We start from the raw sequence: 17,058 nt of genomic DNA, 5'->3' as shown, positions 1-17,058 counted from the left end.
TCCAGCCTGGGTGACAGAGTGAGACTCCGTCTCCAAAAAAAAAAAAAAAAGTTCTAAAAGAATATCTGAAAAAAGACGGCACACTGAACGCATGTGTTTACTTTGGCTCCCTTTAGAAACTTCACTAAAATCTCCGTAAAGAGATTTTTTTTAAGGCAAGAACACACAAGAACAAAGAAAATAAGAATAAAAATAACAGCAATAACCTTTTAGAAGCTGAAGAACAGATTGACGAAGGATAACTAACTTAGCAGACCACAAAAAAACTAAATGCTAAGCAGGGAGTGGAGAAACTAAAAAGCCAGATTTCTACCACAGAACCCCAAAAGGCTCCAGCCATTAAGAGTCTCCGGGGTGGAGGGAAGGGTGGGCTGGCATGGGGCTGAGACAGGATTAGGGACTAAAAGTCTATTTAATAAGCAGTCAGCTGGAAACAGCCCAAATGGCCATCGATGATGAATACCTAAACAGAATGTGGTCGATCCATACAAAGGAATATTACCATCCTATAAAAAGGAATGAGGCACCCATATATGCTACATGTGGATGAACCTCAAAAACTGGTGCTAATAGAAAGAGGTCAGACACAGAAGTGCACATATCATGATTCCAATCATACAAAATTACCAGAGACAGAATACAGATTGGTGGTGTCAGAGATCGGCTGTGGGGGTGAGCAGGGATGGGGAGCAACTGCTTACCAGGTGAGGACTGCCCTGTGGGTGATGCATATGTTTTGGAAATAGGCGGAGGTGGTGGCTGCACCGCATTGTGAATATGCTAAATCCCTCTGCATGGCTCACTTTAAAAACAGTTAATTTTATGTTATATGAATTTCACTTCGAATTTTAAAAAAAATGTAGGACAATGAAAAAAAAAGGCAGTTAGATCTTAGAAGTCTTTCCCCTCTGGAAAACATCATTCTCAGTAAACTATCACAAGGACAAAAAACCAAACACCGCATGTTCTCACTCATAGGTGGGAATTGAACAATGAGAACTCATGGACACAGGAAGGGGAACATCACACTCCGGGGACTGTTGTGGGTTGGGGGGAGGGGGGAGGGACAGCATTAGGAGATATACCTAATGCTAAATGACGAGTTAATGGGTGCAGCACACCAACACGGCACATGGATACATATGTAACAAACCTGCACATTGTGCACACGTACCCTAAAACCTGAAGTATAATAATAAAAAAAAAAGAAAAAAAAAAAAAGAAGTCTTTCCCCTCTCCACAGGGTAGATCTGTACCCCTCTTCCAGCCTGGCAGGAGACTGGAGGTTCTGTTTCTAGGAATAGTAAGTCTAGATAAAGAGAGAGGTTTAAGGGAAAGTCTGTCTACACAGCACACACCAAGACACCAACACTCTCCCCAGCTTCATTCTCACAGGAGGCTGGAGGACACTCCTCAGGGCTTCTGACCAACCCAAGAGAAAAGATTTACAGATAATGACATTGAAACTACGCCCACAGATATGACCACGCAATCACCCTTCCAAAGGATCCATCATCAAACAGGTCCACAAACAAGCACAGAAGTCCCAACCACCTTGTGAGTGCCTGATTCAGAAATGTGAAAACACAGCCAAGGGCCTCCAGACTTCTAGTGAAGTCTCTCACACCAAAGACAGAGCCACTGGCCTCTGAGAGAAAGTAAACACATGAACAAAGCAGAGACAATGAAGGACAAAAGAATACCTAAACAGAATTATCCTTAACATCTACAGGGAGATAAGAGGGGAGACAGCACCAAGAAACCACAAAGAAAACTACTGAAAAGGAAAATTAAGGGAAGAGTATTGGGATTCCCCAAGACCACACCCAGGCTGATGATTTACTAAAAGGTCTAAGTTCTCAGCAGATGGTCCTACTCAGGACTAAGACTTATTACAGGGAAAGGATGCAAAGCAAAATCAGCAAAGGGAAAAGACATGGGGAGAAAAGTCCAGAAGAAACCAGGTGCAAGTTCCAACAGTTCCTGCCTGGTGGAGTCACACAGGACGTGCTTAATTCTCACTCATGCCAAAGTACTGTATACAGGCATTTTATTTTATTTTATTTTATTTTATTTTTGAGACAAAGTCTCGCTCGTGCCCAGGCTGGTGTGCAGGGGCGTGATCTCAGCTCACTGCAACCTCCGCCTCCCAGGTTCAAGCAATTCTCCCGCCTCAGCCTTCCAAGTAGCTAGGACTACAGGTGCCCGCCACCACATCCGGCTAATTTTTGCATTTTTAGTAGACACGGGGTGTCACCATGTTGGCCAGGCTGGTCTTTAACCCCTGACCTCAAATGATCCACCCACCTTGGCCACCCAAAGTGCTGGGATTATAGGCATAAGCCACTGCACCCAGCCTGTGTACAGGCATTTTACTTGCATGTCAACTTGAATAAAATTAAAAACTGAAAGTAATAAAGCAAACGTATAACTGAGATAGAATTCATTTTAAATAAAAATCATTTCCTATCATTAGAAAACACATCAACTGTGGTACAGGTTGAGTGTCCCTTATCCAAAATGCTTGGAACAAGAAGTGTTTTGGATTTGGGGTTTTTTTTTATTTTGGAATATTGTATTGTACTTATTGGTTCAGCATCCCTAATCTGAAAATCTGAAATCCAAAATGCTCTAAGAGGCATTTCCTTTGAGCATTATGTTGGCACTCAAACAGTTTCAGATTTTAAGCTGGGCACGGTGGCTCACACCTGTAATCCCAGCACTTTGGGAGGCCAAGGCAGGTGGATCACAAGGTCAGGGGTTCCAGACCAGCCTGGCCAACATGGTGAAACCCCATCTCTATTAAAAATAAAAAATTAGCTGAGCATAGTGGTGGGCGCTTGTAGTCCCAGCTACTCGGGAGGCTGAGGCACGAGAATCGCTTGAGCCCTCACTGCAGAGGTTGCAGTGAGCCGAGATCGCGCCACTGCACTCCAGCCTCGGAGACAGAGCAAGACTGTCTCAAAAAAAAGAAAGAAAAAGATTGTTGATGTAATGGCAACTAAAAACCGTTTTGCATTTTAAAAACATTTCAGGCCGGGCCTGTTGGATCATGCCTGTACTCCCAGCACTTTGGGAGGCAGAGGTGGGCCAGTTACCTGAGGTCAGGAGTTTGAGACCAGCCGGGCCAACGTGGCGAAACCCAACTCTACTAAAATAAAAAAATTAGCTGGGTGTGGTGACGTGTGCTACCAGTTACCAGGGAGGCTGAGGCAGGAGAATCACTTGAACTTGAGAGGTGGAGGTTGCAGTGAGCCGAGATCACGCCACTGCACTCCAGCCTGGGCGACAGAGTGAGACTCCATCTCAAAAGGAGAAAAAAAAAAAAAAATTTCAAATCCAACGTTCATTTCTTTGGTGCTGAAATAAATTACTAAGAGAAGTTCCTTGGTAAACCTGATTAAAAATATAAACAACAATAAGATGCAGTATCTTTTTATCTTGATTTGAGAATTCTAGTGAGTCTGTTCTTCAACTTTTTTGGTTTTTCATTGTTAATAATACTGATGTTTGATACGGACATCCAGCATCTCTTAGGTTACAAAGTGTTTTCTTGAAAATATGACCTCAGTGAAGTGCTACAGTAATCTGTGTCAGATTAGAAGGTCCATTCCCATTTTAGCTGGTTTTCTCAGTGTAAAATGTCTAAATTCTTAAGGTTCAATGGTCATGACACTGGGACAAAAACCTTGTTCAGCCTTCCTCTAGAGTCTTCTAAAGCTTCCATGGACATCTGAATGCATTCATCTAATTGATTCTTAAAGCTTTTACCCATGGCTTGCTCTGCTTTTAGTATATGTGCTACTGCAGTGAGCAAATGTTTTGACTTACTTCAAAGGCACTAACTTCAAGATCTTCAAATTTTCCTGACACTGCCATTCCTGCACAATTTACCAGCATGTCCACTGGACCCAGTTTCTCCTGTGCCTAGAAAAATGTAGCAGAGCAGGCATTAAGAAACAGAGAAGAAAAACCACTCAGCAGCAAATCCATGCTGATAAATAAAACTTACAAAACTATTAAACCTATAGAGAAGTTGTGCCCATTCCAAGCCACATAGCAAAATGGCAAGAACAAATCAAAAGTCAAGCACGTCGGTGAATTCCAATTAGCCCAACCTCTTACCTGTTTTATGACATTCTCTACTTGGTTATAGTCTTGAGATACATCAACTGATATGCAAAGCACCACCTGTTAAAAAAGAAAAAAAGTGATCAAAGTTTGGCAGGCACCAAACTATTTTTTAAAGATATTTTTTAAAGAAAAGACAATTCATTGAATACAGAAGGAAGCCAATATTGAATGAACAGATTTCAGTGTTTGCTGATGATGCAATTAGTAGAATCTAATTTTCTTGGCAGCTTTTGGAGTTAAAACTCTGAGGAATATTTTTAAAAATATATAAATGCTCCTCTTGAAATGCCACTAATCTACAGTGACAGAAGGCAGATCAGGGGTTGCCCCCAGCCAGGTATGGAGGATGGAAGGAACTGTGAAAGGGCACAGGCCGACCCTGAGGAGTGATGGAAATATTCCATATCAGGGCCTCAGTGCTGATTCCTTCCAAGAAGGAATCCTGTCCAAATGATCAAAATTCCTTCAAAATTCCTAAGAAAAGGAAACAGTCCTCTTTACAAATATAACCTGCAGCATTCTAGTCTAGAGGGGTTGCCCTTGGTTGTAATGTCTACCTAGAGTGGATTTTATCCCAACATCCTCAGATAGAAAACATTGTTTTAAAGGTAGTAGTAATCAGCCAGGCATGGTGGCTCACGCCTATAATCCCAGCATTTTGGGAGGCCGAGGCAGGTAGATCATTTGAGGTCAGGAGTTCGAGACCAGCCTGGCCAACATGGTGAAACCCCGTCTCTACTAAAAATACAAAAAACTATCCTGGCGTAGTGGCGGGCACCTACAATCCCAGCTACTCAGGAGACTGAGGCAGGAGAATTGCTTGAACCTGGGAGATAGAGGCTGCAGTCAGCCGAGATCATGCCGCTGCACGCCAGCGTGGGCAACAGAGTGAAACTCTGTCTCAAAAAAAAAAAAAAAAAAAGGCAGTAGTAATCATATGATTAATTTTAAAACAAGCCTTTTCATACAGTATTAGATCAGTTACTATAAATAAAATCTATGCCACAGACAAGAGAAATTTCGAAACAAAAAAAATGTTAACAAGTTACACACACACACACACACACACACACACACACACACACACACACACACACACAGTCCCTGGAAGCCTGGCAGGATAGAAGAAGGATCAAGCTCATTCTCGCCTGCCCCAGCCCTATCTCCCTTCCTTGATGTGAAAGATAAGTTTTCCACCTGACCTAAAGTCCTGGTAGATGAAGAGGTAGAAGGTGTCATGACGAGGAAGCCCAGAGCAGAGACAGCGTTGGCAGCAGGCGAGACTGGCCTTGGCCCTGAATGCTGACTCCATGGCTTCACACCATACTCCTTCCTCTATCAGATATTACAGGAATACGAGAAAAAACGGGGCAATTTACAGAGCTGCTGTTTTTCCAATGCTTGTGGGCTTCAGAGAAGGGGGTAAAGACCACAGTCCTAGAGAAAAACTCACATGTGCAGAAGATGTACACAAGGATTTTTACTTGTAGCACAGACTGCAATTGCAAAAATAAAAATACAAAATAAAATAAAAAGAATAGAAATAGCTCAACAGCAGGGAACTGATGGAATAAGCTCTGGTGTACTTCAATCCTAGGCTGCAGCAATTTAAGGCAAATTTACTTAATGCACATGGAAAGATCTCTAACATTCTGGAAGGGAAAACGTCAATGAATACCACAGTGAAATACTATTCAAAACTCATCAGAAAGGCAAAAAGTAAAACGTCTGTCAATATCAAGTATTGGCAGGGATGTGGCACAACACGAACCATATTCGTACTTGTGGGAGCTTAACCACTTTGGTGAGGTTGAAGAACTGCATACACTACAGCTCTGCAATTCCATTTCTGGGTATGTACCATTCTTGCACATGTGCACAAAGAGAACAGTGAAAGCTTTTCTAATAGTAAAAAACAAACTAACAAAAATACTGGGAACAACCTAAATATCCAGCAATTGCTGAACTGATGAACAAAATATAGTCTATACATACAATACTACATAGCAGTAAAAAAAAATTAACTCCAACTTTATGCAGCAACATAAATGAATTTTTAAAATAATACATATATATATATATATTTTTTTGAGATGGAGTCTCCCTCTGTCACCCAGGCTGGAGTACAGTGGTGTAATCTCTGCTCACCTCAAGTTTTGCCTCCCAGATCCAAGCAATTCTCCTGCCTCAGCCTCCCTACTGAGTAGCTGGGGTTACAGGCGCAGCTAATTTTTTATATTTTTAGTACAGACAGGGTTTCACCACGTTGTCCAGGTTGATTTCAAACACCTAACCTCAAGTGATTCGCCCATCTCGGCCTCTCAAAATATTGGGATTACAGGCATGAGCCACCGAGCCTGGCCTAAAAAATAATATTGAGTGATCCGGACATGGTGGCTCACATTTGTAATCCCAGCACTTTTGGAGGCTGAGTCGGGCAGATCACGAGGTTGGGAGTTCAAGACCAGCCTGACCAACATGGTGAAACCCTGTCTCTACTAACAATACAAAAATTAGCCGGGTGTAGTGATGCGTGCCTGTAATCCCAGCTACTCAGGAAGCTGAGGCTTGAACCCAAGACGCAGAGGTTGCGGTGAGCTGAGATTGTGCCACTGCACTCCAGCCTGGGTGACAGAGCGAGACTCCATCTCAAAAATAAATAAATAAATAAATAAATAAAAATAATATCGAGTGAAGAAATCAAGTTGCGTAAGAAGCATAAAGAAGGAAGTTAGGCCTGGTGCGGTGGCTCACGCCTGTAATCCCAGCACTTTGGGAGGCTGAGGCAGGCAGATCACGAGGTCAGGAGATGCAGACCATCCTGGCTAACACGGTGAAACCCCGTCTCTACTAAAAATACAAAACATTAGCCAGGCGAGGTGGCGGGCACCTGTAGTCCCAGCTACTCGGGAGGCTGAGGCAGGAGAATGGCGTGAACCCCAGGGGGCAGAGCCTGCAGTGAGCCAAGATTGCGCCACTGCACTCCAGCCTGGGCCACAGCGAGACTCTGTCTCAAAAAAAAAAAAAAAAGAAGGAAGTTATACAAATCTACAGAGAAAGAAAGCAGATGAGTGACCGCCTAGCTGAGAAGACGCTGGGAGGAAATGGCAAGTGACTGCTAATACAGATGGAGATTCTTTATGGGGTGAGGAAAACATTCTAAAATTGATTCTGATGATAGTTGCACAACTCTATGAATATATTAAAAATCACTGAATTATATACTTCAAATGGGTCAAGTGTATGATATATAAATTATATCTCATAAAGCTGTTAAAAAATAAGAATGATATAATAAAGTAGAACTAAATATATTGGCCAGACACGGTGGCTCACGCCTGTAATCTCAGCACTTTGGGAGGCCAAGGCAGGCAGATCACCTGAGGTCAGGAGTTTGAGACTAGCCTGACAAACACGGTAAAACCCCGTCTCTACTAAAAATACAAAAAAAATTAGCCAGGTGTGGTGGCGCACACCTGTAATCCCAGCTACTCAGGAGGCTGAGGCAGGAGAATCGCTTGAACCCGAGAGGTGGAGGTTGCAGTGAGCCAAGATGGCACCACTGCACTCCAGCCTGGGTGACAGACAGACTCCGTCTCAAGAAAAAAAAAAAACTAAACAATATATTATTATTTAGAATTATGTGCATATATGGTAAAATTAAAAAGAAAAAGAGGCAGGGCGCAGTGGCTCACTCCTATAATACCAGCACTTTGGGAGGTAGAGGTAGGCGGATTGCTTGAGCCCAGGAGTTGAAGACCAGCCTGGGCAATATGGCGAAACCCCATCTCTACCTAAAATACAAAAATTAGCCATGCATGATGGCATGTGCCTATAATCCCAGCTACTAGGGAGGCTGAGGTGGGAGGATTGCTTGAGCCTGGGAGGTTGAGGCTGCAGTGAGCTGAGATCGCACCCCTGCACTCCAGCCTGGATGACAGATTGAGAAACTGTCTCAAAAAAAAAAAAAAAAGAAAGAAAGAAAGAAGAAAAAAGAAAACAAAAAGAAAGGATCAACACAAAAAATCGGGTTAGCGTTTGTCCCTCTAGGAATAAGAAAAGAGGGACAAGGCTGCTGTAGGGCATAGATGGGGCTTCAGAAACCCTGATCATTTCTACTTCTTAGACTGGGTGATGGGTGTGTGATTATTAATCTGTTATTATGTTTTATACTGAAATATAAATAGCATTTTATTCATCAAAAATTCCATAACCAAATAAATTTTAAATATTCCTTTCCTCTTAAGCATTTGTATAAAGTTCATTTAAATATATAATTAAAATGAAATTATTTGCTAGTAAAACATTCTGTTATTTGACCATTTGTAGATATGAATGTGTGTGGGTGTCTATTCATTTTGCGTGTGTGTGATATTTTGAGTTACTAGACCATTCAAACAATATTCCACTTTTTAAAAAACAGTACAATATGTTTTTAATTGGGAAAATCATATATGCTTTCAATTAACTATTCACAGTTGAAGTAACTCTGTTTTTCCTTTATACAACTGTGCTGAGTTATACAGAAAATGCATTCTGAAGACAGAGATTTACCTGTTTATCATTAATAGAGTGCATTTCAATTTCTTTCTTTGCCTGCAGCAGCTTATCCTGAAAGCAATACAGAACAATTAGTCCTGGTGATTGTCTATATGCACGTCTGTTTATTGCAAAGGAGAGAAAGAAAGCAATTATTTCTATATGTATGTATTAAATTCCAGAAAACACACAAAACAGTATCTACATTGCATAGACAGACTGGGCCACAGCCTATGAAAGAAAGAAGTTGTGAAGTATGTTAAGCTATGAATAAGTGATAAAAAGTTTGAAAATTAATTAGAGAAAGATAATAGACAAACAGATAAATCTCAAAATCCCAGTTAAGAGTACTAATTGCTGAGGCCAACTCTACAGTTCTAATAAACGTCTTACTATTTAGTTGTGATATAAGACAAGAACAACTCTATTAATACGCACTGCTCCCCAAAGTTGAGGGTATGTGTGACTCCCTGTTAACAGTGCTTTTTGTCCAATATTTTCTTCTTATACTATAAAACCAAACATAGTAAGAATCACTTTCCGGATAGACTGGGTAAACTAGGCCTGGCTACTATAAAATACTCTTAAGCAAGGTTACCCGTGTAATTGTGTAATTCTTCCAAGGTCCTAATTTTGTTTGTTTTACTTAGTCTCAAGAAAACAGATACCAGATTATCTTAATTTGCTGTACAAAGTAACTTAAATAATATGCAATAGAGAGGAACCAAAGCAGAGGCGAATTCTTCCAAAAGGCATGCAGAGTTTCTAAACCTGAATATGTCTATAATGAAGTAATATTGTCCTATGACTAAAGATACATACAGCTTGACTTTGCAAAGAGGTGGAATTAAAAATTACATTAGAAAAGAAAAAATTTCTCAGCCAGGCATGGTGGCTCACCCCTGTAATCCCAGCACTTTGGGAGGCCAAGGTGAGTGGATCACCCGAGCTCAGGAGTTTGAGACCAGCCTGGGCAACATGGCAAAGCCCCGTCTCTACTAAAAATACAAAAACTTAGCCAAGCGTGGTGGTGAGCACCTGTGGTCCCAGATACTCAAGAGGCTGAGGTGAGAAGATAGCTTGAGCCTGGGAGGCGGAGGTTGCAGTGAGCCGAGATTGTGTCACTGCACTCCAGCCTGGGTGACAGAGTGAGGCCGGGCGCAGTGGCTCACACCTGTAATCCCAGCACTTTGGGAGGCCGAGGCAGGTGGATCACTTAAGGTCAGGAGTTTGAGACCAGCCTGGCGAACATGGTAAAACCCTGTCTCTACTAAAAGAAAAAAAAAAAAAAAAAAAAAAATATATATATATATATATATATATATATATATATATATATATGCACACAAACACACACACACACACACACAAATTAGCGAGGTGTGGTCGTGCACACCTGTAATCCCAGGTATTCCGGAGGTGGAGGTTGCAGTGAGCCAAGATAGTGCCACTGCACTCCAGCCTGGGTTACAGAGCGAAACTCCGTCTCAGAAAAAAAAATGAATTACTCAACACCACACGTTCTTCATTCAGCTCATTCATTTCTAGCAATGCAAGTGCCCCATGTAAGCTCCTGGGGGCCTGAAATGCTGGCCTTCCCTGCCTCCACTTTTATTTACTTGCATCAAAACTGGTGTTTAAAACTCACAAAATGCCATTTCATTAAATTTGTGTTTTCATTTATGTAAGGTGGCTTCAATGCCAAAGCAAATTCATTGTTAGAAAAGTCAAACTATAAATAAAAGGTAGCTAATTTTGCCTTTCTTGGTTTGCAAAAGAAATTATAGATGTCCAGGCCAGGCATGGTGGCCCATGCCTGTAATCCCAGAACTTTGGGAGGCCAAGGCGGGCATATCACAAGGTTAGGAGTTCGACACCAGCCTGGCCAATATGGTGAAACCCTGTCTCTATTAAAAATACAAAAATTAGCCGGGTGTGGTGGTGGGCGCCTGTAGTCCCAGCTACTCAGGAGGCTGAGGCAGGAGAATCACCTGAACCCAGGAGGCAGAGGTTGCAGTGAGCCGAGATCATGCCACTGCACTCCAGCCTGGGCAACAGAGTGAGACGCTGTCTCAAGAAAAAAGAAAAAAAAAAAAAAGAAATTATAGAGGTCCAAGACTAAGTCTGCGACATTATTTAAATTTTCCCCCAGGGCCCTTCCTGGCCTGCCATTCCTACTGGGTCCTGTCCAGCCCTCCACCCACTTGAGCAGTTACCATACTATTACCCTCCTTGCACATGGGTGAATCCAAGCCCACAGAATTATGCCATGCTGACATTCCCAGGCTCTCCATCATTCCTCCCTTCATTTCTTCATTCAACAAACACGTCTGAGCATGTGCTACGTGCCAAGCACTATGCCAGGCATAGAATTGCAGCAGCAGACGAGCCAGTTGTGGTCACTTTCCTCCAGTCCCCATATGGGGAGCAAGAGGATGTCACAACAGTTCACGTGCACACAGTGTCACTACTTTGTGCTCTAAAAACAACTTTGGCAAGACAAAAACAAACCCTGACAAAAAATAAAAGCAGATTCTGTGTTGACTTGATACAGAAAAACACATTTTGCTAAACTTCTAGGGAGGGACGAGGTTCCTCTATGGTGTATAGATTTCACTAGAGATATATATCATGTCCTAAGCAAATCATAGTGAAAAATTATAGAGAAACACCTACACACCTTCAGGTATCAGCTCCAGAATCACTGCTTCCAGCACTTCTGACCTGACCGAGGGCCCTCCCTGGCTTCCTATGGCCAAGTGTGCTCCTTAAACTAGACCTTGGCCTCTCCCACCTCAGGATCTGCAGTATCTATGATGATGTTGCCTAATATGCCAATGGTACTAAATAAATACTTGTGGGGCTGACCTGATTTCAACAGAGAATTGTTTGGCCTAAATACAAGAGAGAATCAGTAGTTCAGGAAACACATCTCACATCAAGGAAGAAGCGCTTTCTAGGTGTGAATGCTAAGATGTTTAGCACAGCCTCTGACTAATTTCAAGTTGAAGAAGCAAGTCAGTAATAATGAACCTAGAAGCCTTACCTCATTTCGTGCAACCAGAGTTATAAAGGCTCCTTGTTTATAGCACTCGATAGCAATGCACTTCCCGATGCCACTGGAACCTCCTGTAACCTAAAACAAAATCATAAAATATTCTTAGCACTTGAAATCTCCCCTCTGTAGGAAGTTTTTATAAAAAACAACCATGACAGGCTTTTCAAATGAGTCTACAAGAACTAAATGGTTAGCTGTTGTAACTTCTTCATCCTAAACTTCATGACTAGAGTAAGTGTAAGCATGAAAGATACGATCAGCAAGGCCTGGTGCTTTGACTGTTTTCTTATCGAACCATAAATTGCACACCTATAATATTTTTCTGAGTTCATTGGTGGAAAAGTGCCCTATAAATCTAGCTCATAAATAATTCATTAGTCTGCCTCTGATTCCAAATCCAAATGAATCTTATTTTCTTAATGCACATTTATGCAAGATTAGCTCTACAACAGATGAAAAGAATGGCCACCTGCATATATATTTGAAATGACTGCTTAGTATAAAAGTAATATAAAATCACAAGGAAATCCTGAAAAGTAAAGTTCTTCTTGCACTATTCTACCCCTATCTACAGTTCAGCTATACTGGCTGTCTTTCAATTCCATGCACCCTCCAACCACAGCACCTTTGCACATCCTAATTCCCTTGCAAAGAATGCTCTTCTCCCCACTTCATCTGACACCTACTCGCCCATCAAATCTCAGCTCAAATATCACTTCTTCAGGAAAGCCTTTGCTGTCTCCCCTGCCCCCACACTGACACACTTTTCAGCACTGTATTTCTTCTTTATGACATGCATATAATAAACAGCTCTAGATTTATTTGTGTGATTATCTGATTCACAACCACCTCTCCTATCACCTACCTATAAAATCCATTAAAAATACCAATTATTTTTCTGTTTCCCACTATATTCCTAGCACTTAGCATGGGGAGGGCTCAATATATATTATATATTTCACTGAAAAGTGAACAGTGCAACATTATCTTTTTTTTTTTTTTTTGAGACAGTCTTACTCAGTCACCCAGGCTGGAGTGCAGTGGCGTGATCTCGGCTCACTGCAACCTCCGTCTCCCGGGTTCAAGTGATTCTCCTGCCTCAGACACCCAAGTAGTGGGGATTACAGGCGTGCACCACCATGCCCAACTAATGTTTGTATTTTTAGTAGAGATGGGGTTTCACCATGTTGGACAGGCTGGTCTCGAACTCCTGACCTCAAGTTATCCACTCTCCTTGACCTCCCAAAGTGCTGGGATTATAGGAGTGAGCCACTGCACCCAGCCACATCGTTCTAGTCACTGTCCCTATGCAAATTACGTAATATTGCATAGTATCATGTCCTGTTTTTAAAAAATTATATTGTAATGTCTTATGTCAAAAAACGAAAAGGTTTCACAATACTTCATCAAATAGCTGCATCAAAACTTAAACGTTTCCCTATAATCAGACATTTAGATTATTCCTAATATTCACTGTTATACATAAATCACGCTGGGAGGAAGATCTCTGACTCCACGTTAGGATTTTAACATCATTGGGAAGTGTCTCCTACACAAATGCACCTATCTCTATGGAACTCATAGGCATCCCTTACTTCTTTTTAGCTTCAACCTGCCACCACTGAAGAGATTTATTTGGTGGGTAATCAGCCAGTTATCAGCAGAAGATTACTATAAAAATATAGCTGTTGTTGGCTGGGCGCGGTGGCTCGCGCCTGTAATCCCAGCACTTTGGGAGGCTGAGGTGGGTGATTTTCTGCTTTTTCCCTGTAATTTTACTACTGTAACTACATAGATAGCACTAGTATATAAAATTGTTTTAAAAATGAAACAATCGTTATAAGTTTGTTCTTAATTATGTACAGGCAGACAGTCTAACCATCAGCTCCCTCTCCCAACAATACCACACAGTCAACTCCTAACAAATCTCAAGAACAATAATTACACTTTTCACTCTTTTTATGACATTAAAAAAGAAGACAGATGGTGACACCATGTGAATTATTCATGTCATGCTCACATTATTTAGAGTGTGAAATAATAATCCTGCGTATTAAAGCGGGATGGTAAAAATAAGAAATTCTTCTTGGTCCACCTGAACAGACACAGCATTTATTATCTCACCTATGACCTGCCGCGGGACGGGGCTGGAAGGACTAGAGTCAAGGCTCAGTGAAACTGTCTTACAAATAAGGAATTCCAATTTTCATTCTGCGTTTAGCTTTACTTTTTGCAAAGTTATGCTCTATAAACTCAAGCTCTGAAAGGATCCAACGTTTAAAGCCATGCTTTTGAGGCAGCAGTTCTCTTGCGGATGTAAAACTTTCAGAATTTAGCGTGTCAAGTTTTGCCTTTCTCCTTATTTATTTTTTGTAATGAATCCACATTCTTTCCCCATTAGGAACAGGAGGTGTTGGAAAAAGCTAATAGCTTTACAAAGGAGAAATTAAAGAGATACATTTTCTCATTCACAAACCCTTGTACAGCCTTAAAGCATACTAAGAGAAACGACCATCTTATCTTATACCAGCTCAGCGGGGAGGCTCGGATCTCCGGTGCAGAGATAGGACAGGAAGAGGTGTGCGGCCAGCTTTGTAACCAACCCTCCTTATTCCTAACTCCCCCCCTCACCGTGCCTCGGGTTTGGGAGATCCAAACAAGAATGCTGGTGAGAAAGCCACTGCAAACGGGAAAGTGCTGGGCGCAGACAAGGAGGCATTCTCTCTGCTTAAGAAAGGTGCCACATTTGCAGAACAGGGATCGCTGAATGTGAGAGCTTCCGCCAAGAAATAAATCACACCCATCCACCTCTCCTTCATTCCTCGCACACTAGCCTTGTCGTTTAGCTTATCCTTCCTACTAGAAAACAGCAAAGGATTGCATTGGAGCAGCAATCAGCAGATGCCACGCTGAGCTCAGAGACAAACAGTGTAGACGAGACAGGCGTCCTAATACCGCTAAGCCACCACCGCCAGCCCGCTGGGTTCTGAGCAGTTTCCCCAGGTTAGTCACTTCCTGGAATCCTCTGGCAGCGGCTCTTCCTGTCACTCGCACAAGCCACCTTCCAGTTCCGAGCTGCCTCGGCGGGTCCTGGCGGCTGGGACCCCACTTCCCCGCTGTCTGCCCCCGCCCGGGACCGCGCGCCGCACCCTGCGCACCACCGACCGCTGTGTCCTTGGCAAAGTTTCTCAGCCTCTCTGTGCCTCAGTTGACTCATCGGAAAAACTGAGGACAAAACATCCACATCCCAGGGATGTTGCGTGGATTCACGAGCAGCCACCGAACCCCTGGGGCCCCGGGAACCCTGCGGCCGGCGCGGTCCCCCATCGCACGCTCTCCGGCCCTAGGAGGAGCCCGAGGCAGCGGAGGGCGGGTCCGCGAGGCCGGGTGCCGGGGCCGGAGCCGGGGCGGGTCGGAAAGCGCCGGGGTGGACGGCAGCAGGTGACTTTCCCCATTTGGCCATGCCTTCCTGGGTACCGCGGCCTGGAAAAAGGGACGTAGGCGGCGCGGCCTCGGCGGCGGAAAGGCCGCGCGGGCCGGGAGGTCGGGGCGCAGCAACAGGAGGCCACTCACCACCACATGCGCCCCGGGCAGGGCGAGGGGCTTGGGGCTGATGAGCGGAGACACCATGTACAGCAGCAGCACGAAGGCCACGAGGAAGGCGGCAACCAGCAGCAGCATCGCTCCGCGGGGCCAGGGGCCCGGAGCGGCCGGGCGGGGGCCGCCAGGCAAGGCGCGCAGGGCTGGGCGGCGGCGAGGCGAGAATCACGCGCGGCGGGCGGGCGCCTGGAGTGTTTGGGTTTGCGGGCCGGGGCGGGCAGCGGCGGAGGGGAAGAGGAGGAGCCGGCGCGGGCGCCACCCAGGCGGGGCGGTGCTTCCAGGGGGCGCGTAGGCAGCCACCCCCGCCACTGCCAGAATCGGCTGTCGGGGGTCGCCGGGTATCTCCCACTCCCCCGGCCTCGGGACGGGGCCCGCAGTCCGCAGCCTCTCCCGTGGAAACCGGGCCTCCCGTCCCTGTGCGTCGCGAGCGGGCTCCAGGCAGCACCAGATGCGAGCGCGCCGTGAAAGGCTGCGAAGCCTCGCTCTTGGGGAGCTCGAGTGGCTTCTTAGGACCCCGCAGGGCCGGTTTCTAGGCCTGCCACGGCCTCCAGTGTGGGCGTGACGAGCGCGCTCCTCCCTGGAGCTCAGCCCTTGGCTTGGGACCGCCCGCCGGGTTGCTCGGAGGCCCCGGAGCATCGGAAAGGCAGGCTGGAGGCTTCTGGAGCGGTCTCAGCCTGGGAGCCCGGCGACTACGCTCTGAAATCCCGGGCTCCATTCCATATTTTTTGGCGTTCTTAGAAGATGGTCACAGCCCACTTTCGCTTTTCAGAGGACCGGAAAGCCTTAACGGAGTTTTGAGAAATCACCAAGGTAATTCAATTTCACCCAGAGTTCATCTTTACCAAGCAGGTTCAAAACAAATAAATAAAAAACGCAAACAACTCATCTTTATTAAGGTCTCATTCACATACTATACCATACAATTCCCTATTTAACGTGCGTAATAGGCCGGGCGAGGTAGCTCACTCCTGTAATCCCCGACCTTTGGGAGGCCGAGGCGGGCGGATCACTTCAGGTCAGGAGTTCGAGACCAGTCTGGCCATGATGGTGAAACCCCGTCTCTACTAAAAATACAAAAATTAGCTGGGCATGGTGGCGTATGCTTGTAATCCCAGCTACCCTGGAGGCTGAGGCAGGAGAATCGCTTGAACCCGGGAGGCAGAGATTGCAGTGAGATCGCGCCACTGCACTCCAGCCTGGGCGACAGAGCAAGACTCCGTCTCAAAAATAAATAAATAAATAAAGCTCATAATAAATTGTTTTTAATATAGTCACAGTTGTGGACCCATCACTACCATAAATTTTAGAACATTTTTGTCACAACCCCCCAAAATCCTATACTCATTAGCAGTCATGACCCATTTCCTCCCAAGCCCCACCCAAGCCTAAGCAATCCCTCATCTTTCTGTCTCTATAAACTTGCCTATTCGGGATATTTCACATAAATGGAATGATATAATATATAGCCTTTTTCATCTTATTTTTCACTTACTGTAATGTTTTCAAGGTTCATCCATGATATGAAGTACTACATGTTAATACTTCATTTATTTGTATTGCCAAATAATATCCCATTGTATGACTATACCACATTTTAATTTTCCACTCATCAATTGAGGAATATTTAGGTTGTTTCCACTTTTTGACTATTAGAATTATGCTAACTGTAAATATTCATTTACAGGTTTTTGTGTGGGCATTATGTTTCATTTCTCTTGGGTACATGC

At 44.0% G+C, this 17,058-nt stretch overlaps 1 protein-coding gene across 1 annotated transcript in view; it reads right to left on the bottom strand.

Annotated features, from left to right (window-relative positions):
- KDSR (3-ketodihydrosphingosine reductase) overlaps positions 1-15,849 on the bottom strand; it is a 41,348-nt gene extending 25,499 nt beyond the window's left edge. Inside the window, exons 1-5 of the mRNA XM_003264300.4 lie at positions 15,305-15,849; positions 11,720-11,809; positions 8,689-8,745; positions 4,126-4,191; positions 3,832-3,927 (exon numbers count right to left, since the gene is read on the bottom strand). Coding sequence (XP_003264348.2) covers positions 3,832-3,927; positions 4,126-4,191; positions 8,689-8,745; positions 11,720-11,809; positions 15,305-15,412 — 417 coding nt within the window. The 5' untranslated portion in view covers positions 15,413-15,849. The remainder of the gene's footprint in view (positions 1-3,831; positions 3,928-4,125; positions 4,192-8,688; positions 8,746-11,719; positions 11,810-15,304) is intronic.
- Positions 15,850-17,058: the final 1,209 nt, after the last annotated feature.

This window comes from Nomascus leucogenys, chromosome 4 (assembly GCF_006542625.1).
Source record: "Nomascus leucogenys isolate Asia chromosome 4, Asia_NLE_v1, whole genome shotgun sequence".
In the NCBI taxonomy this organism is placed as follows: Eukaryota; Metazoa; Chordata; class Mammalia; order Primates; family Hylobatidae; genus Nomascus; species Nomascus leucogenys.
Note: the sequence above shows the minus strand (reverse complement) of the source record. Positions and strands in the feature narration are given on the sequence as shown.